Here is a 19,591-nt window from a genome sequence, read left to right as displayed (position 1 = left end):
TGGCTGCTGCAGGCAACTCTTTGAGGTGACAAGGGGGAAGAAGGGATATGGGGTGTCCTGGGTGCTTGATGGCCCTTGTCCAGGAGCTGGAGGGAACTTTGCTTATAGAGTTGCTATGAACAAGATGGTTTTGTCCTGAGAGTTCCTCTGCAGTCTTGCCCCATTTCCTTTCCTTGACTTTTCATCAGGAGGGATTTGGGCAGTGATTAAGAAATGTATTTTTCTTCCTTGCTGGCAAGAGCCAAACCAACTGCTGGGCCAGAAATGCTTTTTAAAAACATCACTCTTAAATCATTCTTTTGATCAGAGACTTACTCAGAGAACTTTCTTCCTTTTACAAACTAGAACGGTAAAGAGTTCAAGTGTTCTAGAAGTTCATATAAAGGATAAGGCTAGAGGTGTTTGAAAGCTATTTGAATTTTCTGACCAGCAGGCAGCCTGCATTTTGAGGCCAAATGATACTTTGTCCAATGGAAATATTTTAAACATGTCTTGTCAAGGTCTGAATAACAACAGTTCGTGTCTTTGCTGAGGCAGTCATTGTCTCTTCTTGCTAAGTTAGGGACGGGACAGCAGCAGACAGGTACGACTCTACCCTCTGGTTTCTTTTTGCAGGGGACCTGATGGGGTGCAGCTCGAGAATGCTAACAGCAGTGTTGCCACTGTCACTGGGCTGCAAGTGGGGACATATGTGTTCACCTTGACTGTCAAAGATGAGAGGAACCTGCAGAGCCAGAGCTCTGTGAATGTCATTGTCAAAGAAGGTACCTCTCTGCCTCCAGTTTGTGTAGCAGCCTCTTTGGGTCAGATAGCTGAAGAATTTGTCCTGTCATGTTTGGGTGCAGAAATTGATTAGAGACAGCAAGAGGTGGGGAAGAGGGTTGGGGTGAGGGCACCTGTTATTTTCTTTTCTAAAACAGCCTTTAATTGGACTGTAAGGTGAATTTTAACTTCCCTCCCTCCTCCTGCTTATATCTTCCCTTCCCTCCCCTCCCCTTACTTTCTTTTCAATCCTCCTCCTTCCCTCCTTACTTTCTTTCTCAGTTGAATAGGGAAAGAATTAAGGGTTCTATTCTTTGCATTTTTATTTTGCCCCTGCATTGCTGAGACCTCGGCCGTGACTCCTGTTAGCTACAGTGACACCTACTGTCAGGCCTGAGAATGACGGCTGCGCTGCAGCTCACTATGCTTGCCCTGAGCCTTTGAACTGAGGCCAGCCAGAGGCCTTGCTCTAGTTTACAGGCACGGTGACCAGTGAGGGCTGTGGAAGAGGGCCCTAAGTTGATAGCAGGAAAAACCATCAGATATGCAGACCTCCAGACACAAGATATCAAGCTGAGTAAATATTGCATAGACATCTGAATATACAAAGCTTCATTTGGGGCTCCACATAAGAGAGGTAGCTCTTTGTTTTCTCCTGTGAAGTTCCAAGGAAGGGGTCCAAAAAGATATTCAGAGAATAACATTTTAAGATATTGTGAAGGAGAATTTGCAAGATCAACTAGGTGAAACGTAAACTCCAAGGTTTTAAGCCAGTTTGGGCCATTATTTCTGATCATGGCATACCTCCAAAGCAGAGAAATGGATTCCATTTGGAAAGGCTGCTGGGAGAACACAGGAGGAAAGCACATTCGCCCCCTCTGTTGTACAGTGTTAGGAGAACATTTCTCTGGGTAGGACTGGAACCTCAGGACTGCAGTGCTGGTAGCTTTCATCTACATTGTTGGTTGGTGGCAGGGACAGGCACTTAAAAAGGTTCTCCAGTTAAGACACTCTTGATGTTTTAATTTCCCCATAAGCATCATGAAGAAACATTTCTTCTTTTCCAGAATGTCACATTATTTCAATGATTTCTCTTTGATTAGAAATAAACAAACCACCTATAGCCAAGATAACTGGGAATGTGGTGATTACCTTACCCACGAGCACAGCAGAGCTGGATGGCTCTAAGTCTTCAGATGACAAGGGAATAGTCAGCTACCTCTGGACTCGAGATGAGGGGAGCCCAGCAGCAGGGGTAAGTGCGCAAGGAGCTGGAGAGCTACACAGGAGTGGGGAAGAGGAGCCACGCATTCTAGTATATGCTTTAATCAAGTGGCCCCTTATATCAAACCCAGATTGTTCTCTGAAATCCAGGGAGGTTAAGTGACTTGCTTAGGGTCATTCTGTAAGCTAGTATAGCACAGAATGGGTTTCCCTCCCCTGATCCTAGCAGCTGTAGGCTGCAATGCTGTTCCAGATCAGGAACTGCCCAAGGTTGAAACAGTTCAGCCCTGAAGGGCCTAGTTATGGGGAAAGCAGCAACTGACTCCGGGAAAGGAATGGCATTTTGTTCTGTAACATAGCCATGTTGTTCAACCCTACAGGAGGTGTTAAATCATTCTGACCATCACCCTATCCTTTTTCTTTCGAACCTGGTCGAGGGGACCTACACGTTTCACCTGAAAGTGACCGATGCAAAGGGTGAGAGTGACACAGACCGGACCACTGTGGAGGTGAAACCTGGTGAGTTCATTTAGTGATGAGGCTGAGTAGAATTACTGAATCAGGCAATCAAGGCCTCTATCCTGAGACCCCCTTCCCCCATCATGGACAGAGCCAGATGGCATGTCCGGCTTTAAAAATAATCTAGAAACCCCAAGCTGAAAAATCCATAGAGACCGTCTGTTCCAACAATACCTCCCACCCATGCAGAAATACAGACCTCCCCCTATTCATCTCAGATGGAGAAGCAAACTCAGAGAGGGAAGGACTTGCTCAGTGTCACACAGCAGTTGTGTCAGAGCCAGGCCTTTGTGCTCCTAGTCCAGCACTTTCTCCTCTCCTCGTGACTGATGAGAGAGGGCTCAGGGTGCTTGGGAATCTGAGCATGGGAATAGCTTGAGTCATGATGTCTCATCAGCATCCAGATGCAGAAAACAATTTATTTTTATAAGTTGAGCCTCAGGCCTTATGTGACAATCCAGGGAAGGTAAAGTAATAGTGCTCTTTACATTTTTCAGCTTTGCAGAAATAAAAATTTTCTTCTTAAATAGAACCTTGTTTTTGTTTTGCTTTGAGGTTAATTTGGTGATAGGGAGGCACTGAGTGTGGAGGTGGGATAGAGCTTTATAAATTCCAGAGCTTCTGATGAAATGATGTTAACTTTAAACCTACTCTTTATTATCTAGGCCAACCTCATATATGGATGTTTTAGACAGGAAGGGATCTTGGGAGGTCTTGCAGTCCTTGTCCTGCCTCTAGGAAGGACAGTAGCTGAGACACTGAAATCTCTTCTGTGTTTGAAGTCAGATCACAGATAGTCTACTAATTATGCAAATTATACATCAGAACAGACAAGTGGTGCATTCAAGTATGTAAATAAGGCATTCCAAACAATCAGTTTGAAATTCCAAATGTAGAACATCTTTAGGACATATTCAAAAGTAAAACATGATAGCCTCACCGTTTTAGAGTTATACAAAGATAGTGCAGCTGTGATGTGGCTCTAAGGAAATCCTTGTGTCTTGGCTGACTGGATTTTCTTTTGTTAACTGTATTTAAACCTGGAGGGACAGATGCATTCCCATTATTGAGGAGATTGTTGAGATGGACACTTTTCCTCCCATTGTTGTGCAAAAAATACAGCGAGGCACTGAAAATCAGATGTGAGTCAGGAGAGATTGCTTGATACCCCCACTTGGCCTGGATTGCTCAGCACCGCCAGTTGCACAGAGCCTTTTAAAACAAATGTTTAAGTGTTTCTCTCTTCCCCACTTCCATCATTACTCTCCACCCCTCACTGCATCACTGCTTCAGCCTTGTCCCCAGCACATGTGTGGGAATTCTCAGGATGGTATAGAGACCAGGAGTGCTTTAGAAGCTTTCTAAGCCAGCCCCAGATTGCCCGATCAGGAATTCACTATTGTCCCTTTCCATCTGAAGGACATCTGAATGCTCTCACTCCTTTCTCTCCTGTGCCAAAGCAAATGCACAGTGGCAGGTCTGTGTTTACTCTCCTACTTCTAAAGCCATGACTGATCCACATGCTTTCCAGATCCCAGGAAAAACAACCTGGTGGAGATCATCTTGGATGTCAACGTCAGTCAGCTAACTGAGAGGCTGAAGGGGATGTTCCTCCGCCAGATTGGGGTCCTCCTGGGGGTGCTGGATTCCGACATCATTGTGCAAAAGATTCAGCCGTACACGGAGCAGAGGTAGCTGGGCAATGAATGGGGGGAGCAAAGGAAAGACCAGGGGACCCCGGACTTCTTGAATGAGCTGAGAAATAGTGTGGCTAGATAGAGAAGGGTGGGCTTTCTGACCAGAAACATTCATGATGCCTTTTCTTCAATAGACTTCTGTCTTCTGGTGCAGATGACATGTGCTGTACTAGACACTTCAGCAGGGCTCCAGGGTGTAGGAGGTCCACTATTTTGACAACCACAGTCTAAGAGAGGAGATTAGTAAATATGGAACATTAGTACAGAGTGGGTTTGATACAACAAGTGGCACTGTGGAACACTGTGGCAAGGACAATGAATTCTTCTAGGAGAGTTGGGGCAGGGGTAATCCAAAGATTTTTCTAGAAGGAGGAAAGCTTCAAAGAACCTGGGCAATATAACGAGACCCCACTTCTACAGAAGATTTAAAAATTAGCCAGGTGCAGTGTGGTGAGCCTGTAGTCCAAGCTATTTGGGAAGCTGAGGCAGAAGAATTACCTGAGCCCAGGAGTTTGAGGCTGCAGTGAGCTCTGGTCACACCACTGTACACCAGTCTGGAAGACAGAGTGAGACTGTCTCAAGAAAAAAAAAAAAAAAAAGGAAAAGGAAACTTGTATTGACCAGGTGTGGGAGGATGGGGAGGAGATTCAGAACAGGGGAACAGCATTGAGCAATGGCCCTATGGTATGAAAGTGTACAGTTTCTTCCAGAAGAAGTCACTTGGTTCAAGCTTAGTGGCCCCAGGATGTGGTAGAAGACAAGACTGGCAGTGGAGACTGAGAACAGTTATATGCAAGCTGAGGATTTTAGTTTTAATAGTTTGGGTAGGCAGATCCAAGCTGGTTTGTTTTATGTGTGTGAAGTTTTTGTTTTGTTTTTAAAAGCAAGGAAATTCCATAATTTGATTTTTTTTTAAAGAAAGATCAGTAGTGTGGGCCGGGCGCGGTGGCTCAAGCCTGTAATCCCAGCACTTTGGGAGGCCGAGACGGGCGGATCACGAGGTCAGGAGATCGAGACCATCCTGGCTGACACGGTGAAACCCCGTCTCTACTAAAAAAAATACAAAAAACTAGCCGGGCAAGGTGGCGGGCGCCTGTAGTCCCAGCTACTCGGGAGGCTGAGGCAGGAGAATGGCGTGAACCCGGGAGGCGGAGCTTGCAGTGAGCTGAGATCCGGCCACTGCACTCCAGCCTGGGCGACAGAGCGAGACTCCGTCTCAAAAAAAAAAAAAAAAAGAAAGATCAGTAGTGTGGAAGCTAGACTAAAACAGGGAGAGATCAAAGGCTGGGAGACCAATCAGGAAGCTTCTGGACTAGTCCAGTAAAAAGGTAATAAAACCTGAATTAAGATAGTAGAAGAAGAGGAGAAGAAATTAAAAGAAATTCAGTGGTAATTCAACAGGACTTGGCCCTTTAGGAATGAAGGTGAGTGAGATATCAATGTGAGGCTTTTGGTTTGGATGTCTGGATAGATGGTTCAGGTCAGATTGGGAAGCAGGTGGAACCAGTTTGGATGATTGAATTTGGGGTGTCTTACGGGCTGCGTCAGGAGATGTTCCGTCAGCTAGCCACAAGTAAAGGCTGGAACTTGTGGAAGGAAGAGCCCGAGATAGGAGTTACTGCATACAGGCAGGAGCCAAAGCCACGAGAAGGGGTGAGTCTCACTAGGAGAGATCTAAGATGGATGAGGACACAACTCTGAAGGGCATCATTATTAAGGAGGAGGCGGAGAAAGAAGAGGTAGCAAAAGAAACTAAGAAACAGCAATTAGGTGGGAGGAAAACCGAATGAGAGTGGTCTGCTGGAAGTTAAGGGGTGATCTGGCAGAAGCGGTGCTCCGAAAGGATTCTGATGCTACAGGGGTGGAGGTGTGGTGAGAACACAAAATAGGCCTATGGGTTTGTGATTAGTAAATCAGCACAACTATAGTGAGAGCGTTTTACTTGGATGTTGGGGGCAGAGGACAGATTTCATGGTTAGAGGATACAGAGATGGTCAGTATAACACCTTTTTGAGGAAGTTGGTGCTGAAAATAATATGGGCGGTAGGATTGAAAGAATATCTTTTAAAAAAATTTTTTTCGTTGTAGTCCTTGTGGAACATGAACGTCTTTTTAAAATAGGAAATTTGTGAGCATTTGTGTAGACCGAGATGAAAAGGAGATAATGGAGATAGGAGATGGGTAATAAATGGAGGCAGATCTGGGGGACCAGCCGAGTTGGAAACATGAGGTGAGAGCAGTGGTTCCCAACTCCAGCCACACAGTAGAATCTTATGGAGGTTGTCTGAACATAACCCTGCCCAAGCCTTAGCCCCAGAGATGATAGTTCAGATGATGGTCTGGAGTGGGGCCTGGGTACCTGGAATGGAAAAGCACCCCAGGTGAATTTAATCTACAGTCAGGGCTCACTAGGTCAGAGACAGCATGATTAGGGATGAGTATACTCAGCAGCCTGGGAGTAGGAACAGGGCACATGGCTGCTTGATTGATCCAAGTTGGTGGGAATTGGCTGGCAAGCAGTGGAAAGATGTTAGCAAGAGTGCTGGTAAGAGCACTGTTGACAGGGTTGCTCAGATTCACCAGCACTGCATATGGGGCATGAACAAGAGAGAAGCTTCTGGGTTTCGCTGAGCTTCTGGCTTGGACTGGACTGACTTAGTTAAGGAATTCAGGAAGAACATGTGATCGGAAGAAAATAGTATTTTACAGTGGGAAAGAATATGGCCCTTATATTAGACCCAGCTTCTGACCCCTGCCCCACTAGTGTTAGCTCTGTGACAGTGGGAAAGTTACTTCGCCTCTCTGAACCTGTTTTACTATCTGTGAAAATACTAGTACCTATTTATAGGATTGTTATGAGGATTAAATAAGTTAATGTTTGTATAGTCCCTAACACATAGTGTTTAATGGTTAGGAGTTGATTTTGAGACTTGTTGAATTTGAGGCATCTGTTGAAGCTCTAGGGTAGATATTCACACAAGTATTTACAGATATAGACTGGTCACTCAGGAGAGATGTGGGGAAAAGAGATAAAGATCTGAGGGTTATTGATATATAGACCGAAATTGAAACTGTAAGCATGAATTAGTTAACTGGGAGAAGATAATGGGCAATGAACCACACATCCTTTCTGGCAAAGGTTTTTTTGTTTGTTTGTTTCCAGAATTGATAATGCCCCATTGTTAATACCACTGTGCAGCAAGCTTTTAGAAAGTCTGCGGCAGCACTTCTCAGACTTTTATGTCATGCATGCCTAGAAAATGATACCATTTATAGGGCATCTTGGGATAAACAGAGAAGGCTGCTTGTACTGGAAGCAACTGGTCCAGGGCCTCAAGGATGCCCAGGTCCCACCCAGCCACACTGCATGCTGAGGGGATCAATATCTTGGTCACACCTGTAAACCAGTGTGACCCACTGATTTAGAAGGTTCTAATTGTAAAACTCACATGGAGCTCAAGAGGCAGGCTACTAAAAATTAAGGCTAAAGCATAGAACAGCCTTGGTACTACCCAGATGTGAGTTCACATGTGGCCTATCTTAGACATTGACAGTCAGCAAACAGATTCTGGGCATGGAGTAGTATAATTTCATAGTTGTCATCGTAATTGTTTTGGCTATGTTGTGACCTATGGATAAGCTTTGATGCTGTCCAACAATTTACATTAACAAAGCATTGTGGTTTGTCTTTCAAGTAAACCAGTCACAAACCCAGCAGTCTTAGCTGGAAAAAGGCAGACAGCAGGGATGTAGCTATACCAGATCCCCATTTGTCTCATCCTCCAGTTAGATGGAGGGTATAGGTCTTGCTGGAAGAATGGGTTCTTTTGTTAGCTGGGGCAGCTTAGGGCATTTAAAAAAGAACAGACTTTGTAGTCAGACATAACAGGATTGGGATCCGGCTCTGCCATAATCAACTGTGTGACCTTGGGCAAGTTACTTAACCCCTCTTACAGAGCCCCAGTGTTGTTCTCTGTAAAATGGAGATGACCCTGATAACACCTTTCCCACTGGCTTGTAGTGACAGAATGCATGTAATACTTAGCACAGTGTCTGTCGCAAACAGAAGGTACTTAGTAAATGGTAGCTGTTGCTGCAGGTGTGGATCGCTTCAGCTCATTAGTACTGTTGCATGTCTCTGCAGCACCAAAATGGTATTTTTTGTTCAAAACGAGCCTCCCCACCAGATCTTCAAAGGCCATGAGGTGGCAGCGATGCTCAAGAGTGAGCTGCGGAAGCAAAAGGCAGACTTTTTGATATTCAGAGCCCTGGAAATCAACACTGTCAGTGAGTAATTCTGGGAAGTTGGGAGCAAGAGCCTACCCAGTGCCTGCAGCTCACCTGTTGGTCCTTTCTGTCCTTGGCCTTCGTCTCCTTTTCTCTGGGAAGATGGAGATAATCGTTTTCTTGCACTACCATTATCATGAAAGAGTCCTGATTCATCACTGGGGATTTGTAACTTGGGGCCCATGGACCCCTGAGATCGCGTTCAGAAGGCTGTGAGCTTGAGTGGGGAAAAATTACATCTTTGTTTTCACTAACCTCTGACTGAAACTCACTGTTTCCTTTAATGATAAATGTAGGCAATAAACTACAGTAGTATCAACAGAACCTGTGGCTTTGAGGCAACAGAAATCACAAATAATTTCCTATCACGTTACATGATGTCATTTTTACTTATCACTACTTTGAAATTATGATAGTGTTTAAACCCACTTCTAGCTCTTGTTATTTAATGCTTATTTATTTGTTTATTTTGAGACGGAGTCTTGCTCTGTCACCCAGGCTGCAGGGCAGTGGTGCAATCTCAGCTCACTGCAACCTCCGCCTCCTAGGTTCAAGTGATTTCCTGCCTCAGCCTCCCAAATAGCTGGGATTACAGGCATACGCCACCACGCCCAGCTAATTTTTAAAGAGACGGGGTTTCACCATATTGCCCAGGTTGGTCTCGAACTCCTGACCTCAAGTGATCTGCCCGCCTCAGCCTCCCAAAGTGCTGGGATTATAGGCATGAGCTACCATGCCCCACCTGTCTTCTTAAATATTTCAAAAATATGTTTAATATAATTATTGCTTTCCTTTGAAGTACTATATGTATTTTATTTTTGCAATTCTGAGAAGGGGATGTGTGGGACATAAAAGATTAAGAATTGCTGATATAGACAAACAACAAGTGAAAACAGACTGGAAGTGTCTTTGTAGTGGCCCTCCTGACTGCTCTAGTTCTGTCCAGTCGAGATGAGAAAGGCAGGCACCATGCCCAAGGTGGGTCTCGAGGACATTTCACCACACAGCATTAATCTGGGGTGCTTTGGTGCTCTCATAGGCTCTAGGTGCTGCTTGTCACCCCTGGCTGACTCTTGTTGACTTTTTTCCCTTTGCTGCCACTCTCAGCATGTCAGCTGAACTGTTCTGACCATGGCCACTGTGACTCGTTCACCAAACGCTGTATCTGTGACCCTTTTTGGATGGAGAATTTCATCAAGGTGCAGCTGAGGGATGGAGACAGCAACTGTGGTGAGTTTTCTATGTGGCACAGTGCCAGCCTGTTTGGCACTGAATGTGGTTCTTCGCTGAGTGGGTGGGTGTTGGTGTTTCTGAAGCAGATGAGCAGGCAAGGAGAAGAACTTTGTGTATTTTCTGTTTGCAGAGGACTTTTACTTCCTTCCTCCACACTTGCTCAAGGTTAGAGGAAAGCCCTGAAGCAGTCGTGTAAGAAGGACCAGGCTTAACTCAGATCAAATGCCAGTTACAGCCTAAATCCCACTAGCTGAAAAGCCTCCTGTCTTTTGGAGTGCCTCCATGCTGTAGCCTAATGGAAGCCCTCGTTTCCCTCTTAAAGCTCTTTTCAGCCTGCACCACTGCTGCAGGGTCTCAGGGCTTGCGTGGAGCAGGGACTGGAAAGCAGGGACATTTCAAAAGGTTTAAAGCTTCAGCTGCCCTTAACCCCAAGGTCTCACCTTCCTGGGGAGCCCTGGGGCATTCTTGTCTCCAGAGTGAAGCCACACCTGCCCAAGCTGGGAGCAGCCCAGACCTCCCTCCCAGCCTCTCCCTCCACAGCCCTCACCATTTTGATTTTCTTGGCAGAGTGGAGCGTGTTATATGTTATCATTGCTACCTTTGTCATTGTTGTTGCCTTGGGAATCCTGTCTTGGACTGTGATCTGTTGTTGTAAGAGGTAAGATGGATTTTCCTTTGAAATTCATTCGGGCTTCTTGTCATACATTCGTTCCTCAGAGAGGTATTTGGCACCTTCCACGTGGAAGGACTGGGCTGGGTCCTCAGTCAGCGTTAGAGAGTTCTGACCCACCTAAGGCATGCATGGGCAGCTTTCCTCACCCTGAGACTCTTCTGAGGGCGGAGGCACACTCCTTCAGTGAGTGGCAGCCACTGCCGTGATCTGGAACCTGGGAAACATGGCTGGGCGGGAGCAGGGCAAGGTGGGGAGGTGAGTGTGAGGGCCAGGGGTAGAGACCTGGATCACATCTGTAAGGTGTGTTTTCTTTAATGCACCACAGCGTAGCCTCACCAGCATAGCCCGCGCGTTTTTAATTCTGCCTTCCTTTCTAGTTGGGATTCATGAGTGTGCGTGTTTCCACACAGGTATGCACTTAGGCTAGCCAGGCTCAAGCGTCCTGTGTTTTTTCATTTGAGTCTTCCTATTGAGTCTTCTAAGATGGAATGGTTACATTTATGTTTTCATTATTAATAATACTATTTCTGTGTATACTGTGTGCCATAATATTTTTATAGGTAATACCGTTTTTAATACACATAACCTTTTCCCATTTTACAGATAAAAAAACTTAGGCTCAGGAAAGGTACATCACTGTCTGAGGACCAGTTAATAGTGACAGAGCTGAGATTCAACTTGCAGTATAACCTCTTCTAAAACTTAGAACTAAAGAAATGTTCAAAAATTCCCACCAGTCTAAGACAACCACCATTACCAACTTTGTTAGTGTAATGCCTCTCTCCTCCCACACCCTTCAAGCAGAGGATTTTATTTTCTTTATGTTTTTAACCAATCTGTCCTTCATTGCCCCTGTGGGACTCACCAAGGTGGGCATAGCTCCCTTGCGCTTCTCCAGAATCGATGAGGAACATTTGAGGAACAAATCACAGTTGCCACCTTTCCTGGCTGAGAAGTGAGGAGAGGACACCCCTCCCAGTAGGTGCCCCACCAAGACAGGGTCCCGCATGCACATCTGACTCTCATCCTCATCCTCCCAGAGAACCTCTTTCCTGAGCAGGGGTGGGGGTTGTGTTTTTTAGGCAAAAAGGAAAACCCAAGAGGAAAAGCAAGTACAAGATCCTGGATGCCACGGATCAGGAAAGCCTGGAGCTGAAGCCAACCTCCCGAGCAGGTAGAGGCCCTGGGCGCTGGAGCTGCTAGGTCTGTGCACTCTCCTGTGGAAGGCTGCTGTCACTAGCCCCTCCTGAGTGTATCACTAACAGTTCACTGTGCTTGCAAAGCATTTTGTTACCTTTTGCCTGATGAAGACTGAGGGTCAGATTTGCCCTGAGATGCACAGGGCAGAATGTCTCTAGGACCCACTTTGCGTGCTACTTCCGCTTGGCGCGGGGGCTGGGCCTCTTGTTTTCCTTCGCCTGGGCATTCTCCTCGTGTTTCCCACCTGGAGTTCCGCTTTCCCAACTGTCCCAGGTAGTCAGGGTCAGGGACCTTGGACTTGTCTCTTACTGCTGACCAGTCTGTCCTTTATGGGCGGAGATGAGACCCAGGCCCGTGTCTGCCAGCTGACCACCTTTCAGCCAGCCTTGTTCTCCTGTCTTCCTATCTTTATTATTTGGCAAGTCCACAGCTTCTGTCAGTGTCTTAGGGTAGATAGGAGGGCGTTTTCCCTGCACAAATACTAAGATGACTTTGACCTATGGCACTGGGAGATTAGGGCAGGTAATCTGCGAGCCTGTTCTCTTCTGCTGCCTTCCTTGGCTGGGCTGGGTCACCTGGCGAGGGTTTCGCTCATCACGGATGCCATGGGACAGGTATCATTGGTTTATGAGAGCCGACTCTCTATAAAGCGATTCCTAAACACTCTGCAAATAGAACTATTTTTATGTAAAGCATTTCTTAAACACCTTCCATGCATAAAGCTTTGTGTTAGGGAGAGGCTGTGGGGGTACAGACAGTCATCAGACACAGGCTGTGCCCTCAGTCTAGTGAGGGAGAAAAGACACAGCAGCAGAAGAGAACAGGCTCGCAGCAGTCTGGACCCTGCACCAAGCAGCTCGATCCCCAACACTGCCAAGGTGGAGGCTGGAGGTGGTGGGGCTTGAAATGAGCCCAGGAAACTAGAGCAGTGAGGGTAGGCGGAGTATTTCACCCAGGAATATTGAGAATGAGGGCCTGGAGGTGAAATGTGCAAAACCCACCCCTCACGCCGCAGCCGAGGTTTTTTATCATGTTACTCTGATCATGTTTTTCACCCCTTGGCATTCTTCAGTGACTTTCTATTTCTAGCACAAAAAGCTAGAACTTTTGATCTGGTAGATGTGGCCTTTGTGAGCTTACATCAGTTTGTTTTTCTAGAATCTCTTTGCTGATCTCCCTCTTTTCTAAACAAGTTCTGCTGGTTCATCCAGTAATCTCTTTCTTTTTTTAAAATGTGGAGACAAGGTCTTGCTCTGTCACCCAGGCTGGAGTGCAGTGGTATAGTCATAGCTCACTGCAACCTCCAACTCCTGGGCTCAGGTGGTCCTCCTGCTTCAGCCTCCCAAAGCAGCTAGGACTACAGGGATGCACCGCCGTACCCAGCCCTAGAAAGCTCTTTCTTATCCCTCCCTTAACCTCCTCGGGTTGTGCTCACCTTTCTCCCACATACCTAGGTCAGCATTTCTCTTGCTGCCTCATGATGAGTTATGTTTGCCTGTCTCCCCACCCATCAGTGAAATCCCTGAGGGCAGGGGCTGTGTCTCATTCATCTGTTGGTATGGAGCAGGACCACTGTGTGCCAGGCCCTGTGCCAGACACTGCTTATATTGTGGTGAATCAAACGGACAGACTCCACTCTTGTGTAGCTTATGTCAGACAGACATTAAGCAAACTCACAGATACATAAAATATGCTCATAAAAGGCCTTTATGAAGAAAAACACTTAAGCCGAGACCTGGATAAGTGGGAGCTAGCCAGATAAAGCTGCAGGAAGTAGCATTCCAGGCAAAGGAACAAAACTGGTGCAGACCCAGCTGCTGGAAGGAGCAGAGAGCATTTGAGGAGGTAGAAGAAGGTGACATGCTGGACAGGTTCACCCTCCCACGGAGTAAGGGGTGAGCGACCCAAGGCTCAATGGATGAGGAGGGGCCCTGCTGAGGGCTCCTCTTGAGCACACTGGGGGGCCATGATAGCTTTTTAAGGGGGTGAATGGTGGGATTTGGTTTACATTTATTATTATTTGAGACAGAGTCTCACTCTTATCACCCAGGCAGGAGTGCAGTGGTGCGATCAAGGCCCACTGCATTCTTGGCCTCCAGGGCTCAGGCGATCCTTCCACCTCAGCTTCCCAAGTAGCTGGGACCACAGGGTGCGCCACCATCCCCAGCTTTTTTTTGTATTTTTGGTAGAGACGGGATTTCGTCATGTTGCCTAGGCTGTTCTTGAACTCCTGGGCTTACGTAATCTGCCTGCCTTGGCCTCCCAAAGTGCTGGGATTACAAGTGTGAGCCATGGCACCCATCTTGATTTCTATTTTAAAAGACAACGGTGAGCTGGGCGTGGTGGTGGGCGCCTGTAATCCCAGCCACTCGAGAGGCTAAGGCAGGAGAATCGCTAGAACCCGGGGGTGTGGAGGTTTCCGTGAGCCAAGATCACTCCAACCTGGGCAATAAAGTGAGACTCTGTCTAAAAAGAAAAAAAAGAAAAAGAAAACGGTGGCTGACAGATGCAGGGGTTGGAGAGGGAAAGGCTGGCTGAAAGGAAGTTAGAATGTCCTTGGGGTTGAGAGGCAGATAGATTCTAGATACATTTTTGAGGAGACTTGATGAGGTTAGTGGTCTGTTGGCCGAGGGGTGTGGGAGAAGGGAGAAAGGAAGGATGGCTCATAGCTTCAGCACTGAGCCCCTGTGGGTCGGGTGGTGGTGGTATCCTTGAGATGGGAGAGACTGGAGAAGAAATGTTGGAGGAGATCAAGTGTTTGGTTCAAGACAGTTATGAGTGGAGTTGAGGAAATGAGAATGAAAGATTGACAAGTCCCAAATTGTGAAAGTTTCACTGTCAGCCTGCAGAGTTAAACATTTATCCTGGTGATGCTGGGAAGCAGAGTCTTGAATGTGCTGGTTTAGGAAAATCAGTCTGGTGACGGCATATAATAATTGAAGGGGAGTGGCTACAAGTGGGGAGACCAGCAAGGAGATTTTTGGTCCAAGGAGGAGCTGACAGTGGTTCACACAGCGTGATGTCAGTGGATTATAGCTAGGCCTGGCAAGGTCAGGGCTGACTTCCAACCTGAGAGATGGAGAATGATAGTGCTGTTGACAGAATAGAACCTCTGATGCAGTGACTGGGTAAGAGAAGATGAATTAAATGGAACTCAGCAGAAGAGTCAGACCTGGAACTGTAGAAATAGGAATCTCCCACCTGCTGGCGAGGATCAGCACCACAAAGGGTCACATCCCTTATGGGGGAACGTCGAGGGACAAAAGAAGAGGCCTAGGGTTGAGGAGCCCGAGGAGGGAGGAGAGGATTCATTAGGGGACAGCCATCGGTGTTTGCTGCTGCAGAGGCCAAAGAATCAGAATCGATGATAGCACCAGAGGAGCTCCTGGCCCATCAGAGAACTGCAGTAGAGTGGGGAGTGGCAGTGGAAGTGGAAGCGCAGGCGATTTAGGAAGTGAAGTGAGGAGATGAAGGCCCTGAATATTTAAAAATCCTTTTAGAAGCTGAGCAGTGAAAGCTAGAGAAGCAGGATGGCAGGCAGAGGGCAAGGGCCTCCTCTTCCTCGGAGAGGGGCTCATGGGCAGATCTGCGGGTAGTGATGTCGAAGGCAGGTAGAGGCGTGGCGCGTTGGAGAGGTGCTTCCTGACTGAGGAGGAAGGAGGGAGAAGGGGAGAGAGGAGAGAAAGGGAGCCATGGAGTTCAGATGCCTCGTCTGAGGCAGGAGGGGAGAAACACGGGGTAATGGCCCGGAGAAGGGCTGTGCTGCAGAGGCGAGATTGGATGGGAGCCTGAGCTCAGCACAGCGGACATCTTAGGGAGAGGGGAGAGCCACAGGGTGTTCCAGTGGCATCTAGGTGACCAGAACCAACAATGTGCGACCAGGTGAGGGCAGCAGGGCTGGTCTCTTGTGGGCAATGTCTACCGAAGGGAGCTGGGAGAGCCCGCTCAGGTTCGGTGTGGGTCTGAGCAGGCCAGAAGCACTGGTTCTTGTTCTGAGCTCAGTGGGTTAGCAGGTCCAGCCTAGAGTCGAGTCACTAGGACAACGAGGAGAATGGGATTCAAGACCATATGGTGTCAGGTATGGAACTGAAGAAGTTTAACTGGAAGAAGGGTAAATTGAGTGGGCGTGTGGCGGGGAAAGAGGATGTGTGTGCGCGGGAGCCTGGATGGACAGTTTGCCGGGAGAGAGCTTAGGCTGAGGATGAGCAGTAACTGAGGAAGGAGAGCAGTCCCACCTGGGTAAGTGTAGGGCTGCCCCCTCAGGAGGCCCCCTTTACATTCAGCAGCTATGGCTTTGTTTTGTTTTGTTTTTGTTTTTTGTTATTCTATTGATTTTTTTTCTAAAACTTTCTATTGAAGTATATTAGGTTGAACCTAGGCTCCTGTCCTCACTGCTATAGCCAGAGGGGCTTTGGGAAGGAGGCAGCTGTGAACGGGTGGGTATTTCAAGGGGCGAGGCAGGGCCTTTGGAGGACCTGGGTCCTTCTCTGGGCCCTTTCCACTGTCCCTACCACACTGGAGATGCCCTGGCTGTCAGTGTTCTTCTGTGGCCCTGCTGCTCCGCTGCCCGAAGACTCAGTAGGAGAGGTGGCTGTGCAGTCAAGACCCAGAACTGTAACCCTGACACTGACGTGGGGGAGGAAGCTCCCTGCCCAAGCCCCAGAGCACGTGGCACAGGCACAGCTGCACATGGGCAAGGTACTCAGGCGCATGTGGTCCTGAATGACAGGCACATCAGGGTCTGGATGCCCTCAGCCTGGAGAGCTCAGGGCACTCCCAGCCTTAAGTCAGGTGTGGCTAGGAAGGGCTGAATGGCTGGGAATCCTCTCAGGACACTTTCAATATGGGAGGGAGATCTGGATCATTCTCCCCGGAGTAGGGAGAATGGTTATTGGATGATGAGATTGTGGTGCTGCTTGGGTCAAACACACCTCACCAGACTGGTTACCTTTTTTAGAAAGGGGGGAGGTTAGCTCCTGGGCATGGGCATTCCCAGGACCCAGAACACTGCTGAGGGGGTGCCACCTGTTGGCAGCTCCCACTTCTAGTCCTACTGTCTCAGCCTGCTGTTTGCTTTCTCTGGAGTTTTTGCACCAGCCAGAGGGCAGCCATCTTGCTATTGGAGCTCTTCTTATCCCACCACATTTCATGTCTGTGGTGTCTCTACATCTGTAGGGATAAGTAGTGAAGGGACTACCATGGCTTGCAGAATCGCAGGTGTCTTCTTCAGCCCCAGGTGTTTCCTACAGTTCTTGCTTTTTGTGTTCTGGTGGGTTTGGCTGCTTGGGACTACTTCTGAGAGTCCCCATTTCAGTCATGCTCTCCCAGCAGGAGACCTCTCCAAGCATGCACCTGCTGTGCCACCCTAGCATCCGTGAAGCCAGAGCAGACAAGAGCCCACAGAGCAAATGTCTCCATGGACTGCAACTGTACTCCTGCTGTGCCAGGACTCAGCCACCCTGCTGAGCTAGGACACAGCTAAAAGCTCATTCTCCAGATCCTGAGTTCTTTGTGCTTTCTTACCTACCATGTCACTCCATCCACAAAGGGAGATGATAAAATATTCCAAATTTGAAAGGTAAAGAAAAGAGAATATCACTAGGTGGCCTGAACCAAAGCTCATGGATACTGGAGATGAAGAACCAGCAGGAGACCCCAGGTGTGCTCTCATCCATACTCTGTGACACCCCTTAGTGGACTGTTCCAGCCGGTTGGGCCCGGGAGAAGGACTAGGGAAGCTTCCTTCCATCTGCACCTCCCAGCCTGGAGAGGAGCCTGTGACTTGCCCTCTTCCTTGGCTCCTCAGGCTGGGGTAAGGTGTAGGGGTGGCTCCAGCCTGGAGGCCAGTCTTCTGACGCTGGGTTCCTTGTTTTCCCTGTAGGCATCAAACAGAAAGGCCTGGTGCTAAGTAGCAGCCTGATGCACTCCGAGTCAGAGCTGGACAGCGACGACGCCATCTTCACGTGGCCAGACCGAGAGAAGGGCAAACTCCTGCATGGTCAGAATGGCTCTGTACCCAACGGGCAGACCCCTCTGAAGGCCAGGAGCCCGCGGGAGGAGATCCTGTAGCCACCTGGTCTGTCTCCTCAGGGCAGGGCCCAGCACACGGCCTGGCCAGTCGTCCTACCTCCCGAGTCTGCGCGCAGCTGCTGTCCCAGCCTCTGCTGGTCATTTCGCCCTGACAGCCCCAACCAGAACCCCTGGAACTTGAATCCAGAGACGTCCTCCAGGAACCCCTGAACAAAGCTGTGAATGAAGAGGTTTCCTCTTTAAACCTGTCTGGTGGGCCCCTAGATATCCTCACCTCAGGGCCTTTTTTTTGCGAACTCCTCCCCTCCCCCGAGGGCAGACCCAGCCAGCTCCTGGCCTCTGCAGCAACCTGGTGGGCAGGTCACTGTGCCTGGAGTGCTGCAGGGCGGGGCCTGCTGCGCTGCCCGCACACCTGAGTGCAAAAGCAAGCACTGTGGGCATGGTGTTTCCTTTTCTAGGGTAGAGTACGCCCTTTCGCTGGGCAAAGAGGAAGTGGCACCCCTCCCCTCACCACAGATGCTGAGATGGTAGCATAGAAATGGTATCTGCCCCCCCTTAACACTGGAGCCCCACTCCCTTCTCCCACCCGGCCCAAGATTAGGGGAGGATTGACTGTGTCAGGGATGGTGGGTGGCCTCTCTTGCTGCCAGGGCCCTTGTCAGAGCAGCCAGGCTGGACAGACAGCCTCCCTCTCCATCTCACCGGCACCTGCTGCTTTGGGGCTCAGGCCACCACTCCCTATCCCCAGAGGAGACAGCCCCAGATGGACTGGAATGTTGTGGCATGACAGCGCGTGTGTGCGATGGCCCCACCGTGCTCCCCTCTCTGTCCCTCCATCTGTGTGTTTTCTGTGTCCCTTGCATGTGTGCGTGTTAGAGTGAGCGCATATGCATCAACTCATTGGGCTCTTGGCTGCTCAAAAGGCAACTTTGACTTGGAAAGACTTTCAGCTCCTTGGAACCAAGACTTCCTGAGTCCCTCTGGCCCTCGCCCTGTTCCACCGTGGTTATCTGGGTATTGGGGAATGGAAACTTTGAGGGAGCAACTTTTTAAAGAGACACTTACAATTTCTACTACTGCACTACTGTCCGTTGTGGGATGATTAAACATGGTATTTAATTGTGCACTCTGTCTGCTGGCTGTGCTGCTTCACGCTACATCTCGGACCTATGCACAGCTCCCACCCCCTGGGCAGCCCTGTGAGGTCATGGCTCTGGCAAGGAAGTTTTAGGCCTGGCATCAGCACATGTAAGCAGTGGTGCTGGGCCCTGCCTGCCACTGGTGGTGCGAGTGCACCACCCCAGTATCCCTGCTGGCTTTAAGGGAGGAGGGTTGATGTCCCTTCTTCCCATATCTTTTGTTAACACAAAAATGATCATGTCCACCTGTGAGCAAGCTGGGGGGACACAATGTCCTAAAGTCCAGGCTGTGGCTTTAGAAATTTTGACCACTCATCTTCCCTTTGGGGTTCCCAAATAGTAGACGTTGGCCACGTGCCTCCCAATGGGTTGACTGTACCTAGTTCAGAGAGCACTTTGCTGGGCATGTGGCTTGGGAGGGCTGGTGCACAGCCTAGCACTCCAAGGCAGGGAAGAGGGAAGCACCACTGAGCTCATGCTCCCTCCAAGGCCCTGGGCACAAAACCCTGCTGCAGGAGGGCAGCAGTGGCTGTTTTTACAGATCGAGAGCTGAGGCATAGTGAGATGAAGTAACTTAATCTACACAGATGCTGACAGAGGAGAACTCAGGCCTGGCAGAGCCTGCTCGCTCTGCAGCAGTGTCTCCAACCTCAGCACGAGAGGCTTCTTCAAACAGGTTGCTGGGTTTCTAATTCAGTAGGTCTGGGGAAGGGGGAGGACATAAGAATTTGCCTTTCTAACAGGTTCCCAGGAGATGCTGATGTGCTTGTCCTGGGCCTCCCTTTAGAACATCTGGCCTAGAAGCGCATAGTCAATGCCACATGAAT

The 19,591-nt window shown here is 48.7% G+C and overlaps 1 protein-coding gene across 12 annotated transcripts in view; it reads left to right on the top strand.

Moving 5' to 3' along the window:
* The window catches only part of KIAA0319L (KIAA0319 like), a 129,170-nt gene extending 110,419 nt beyond the window's left edge, over nt 1-18,751 (top strand). For 4 of the 12 annotated variants that reach the window (XM_009204667.4, XM_009204660.2, XM_009204654.2 and 1 more), the window contains 9 exons: nt 616-764; nt 1,866-2,017; nt 2,367-2,505; nt 4,037-4,196; nt 8,347-8,489; nt 9,597-9,719; nt 10,290-10,380; nt 11,478-11,569; nt 17,477-18,751. In XM_009204667.4, coding sequence (XP_009202931.1) covers nt 616-764; nt 1,866-2,017; nt 2,367-2,505; nt 4,037-4,196; nt 8,347-8,489; nt 9,597-9,719; nt 10,290-10,380; nt 11,478-11,569; nt 17,477-17,664 — 1,237 coding nt within the window. In that variant the 3' untranslated portion in view covers nt 17,665-18,751. Of the gene's footprint in view, nt 1-615; nt 765-1,865; nt 2,018-2,366; nt 2,506-4,036; nt 4,197-8,346; nt 8,490-9,596; nt 9,720-10,289; nt 10,381-11,477; nt 11,570-16,909; nt 17,255-17,476 lie in introns of those variants that run through there. The other 8 variants (XR_002515202.1, XR_002515192.1, XR_002515189.1 and 5 more) reach the window with 8 other exon arrangements.
* The last annotated feature ends 840 nt before the right edge of the window (nt 18,752-19,591 follow it).

This window comes from Papio anubis, chromosome 1 (genome assembly GCF_008728515.1).
Source record: "Papio anubis isolate 15944 chromosome 1, Panubis1.0, whole genome shotgun sequence".
NCBI classification, from domain to species: domain Eukaryota; kingdom Metazoa; phylum Chordata; class Mammalia; order Primates; family Cercopithecidae; genus Papio; species Papio anubis.
Note: the sequence above shows the minus strand (reverse complement) of the source record. Positions and strands in the feature narration are given on the sequence as shown.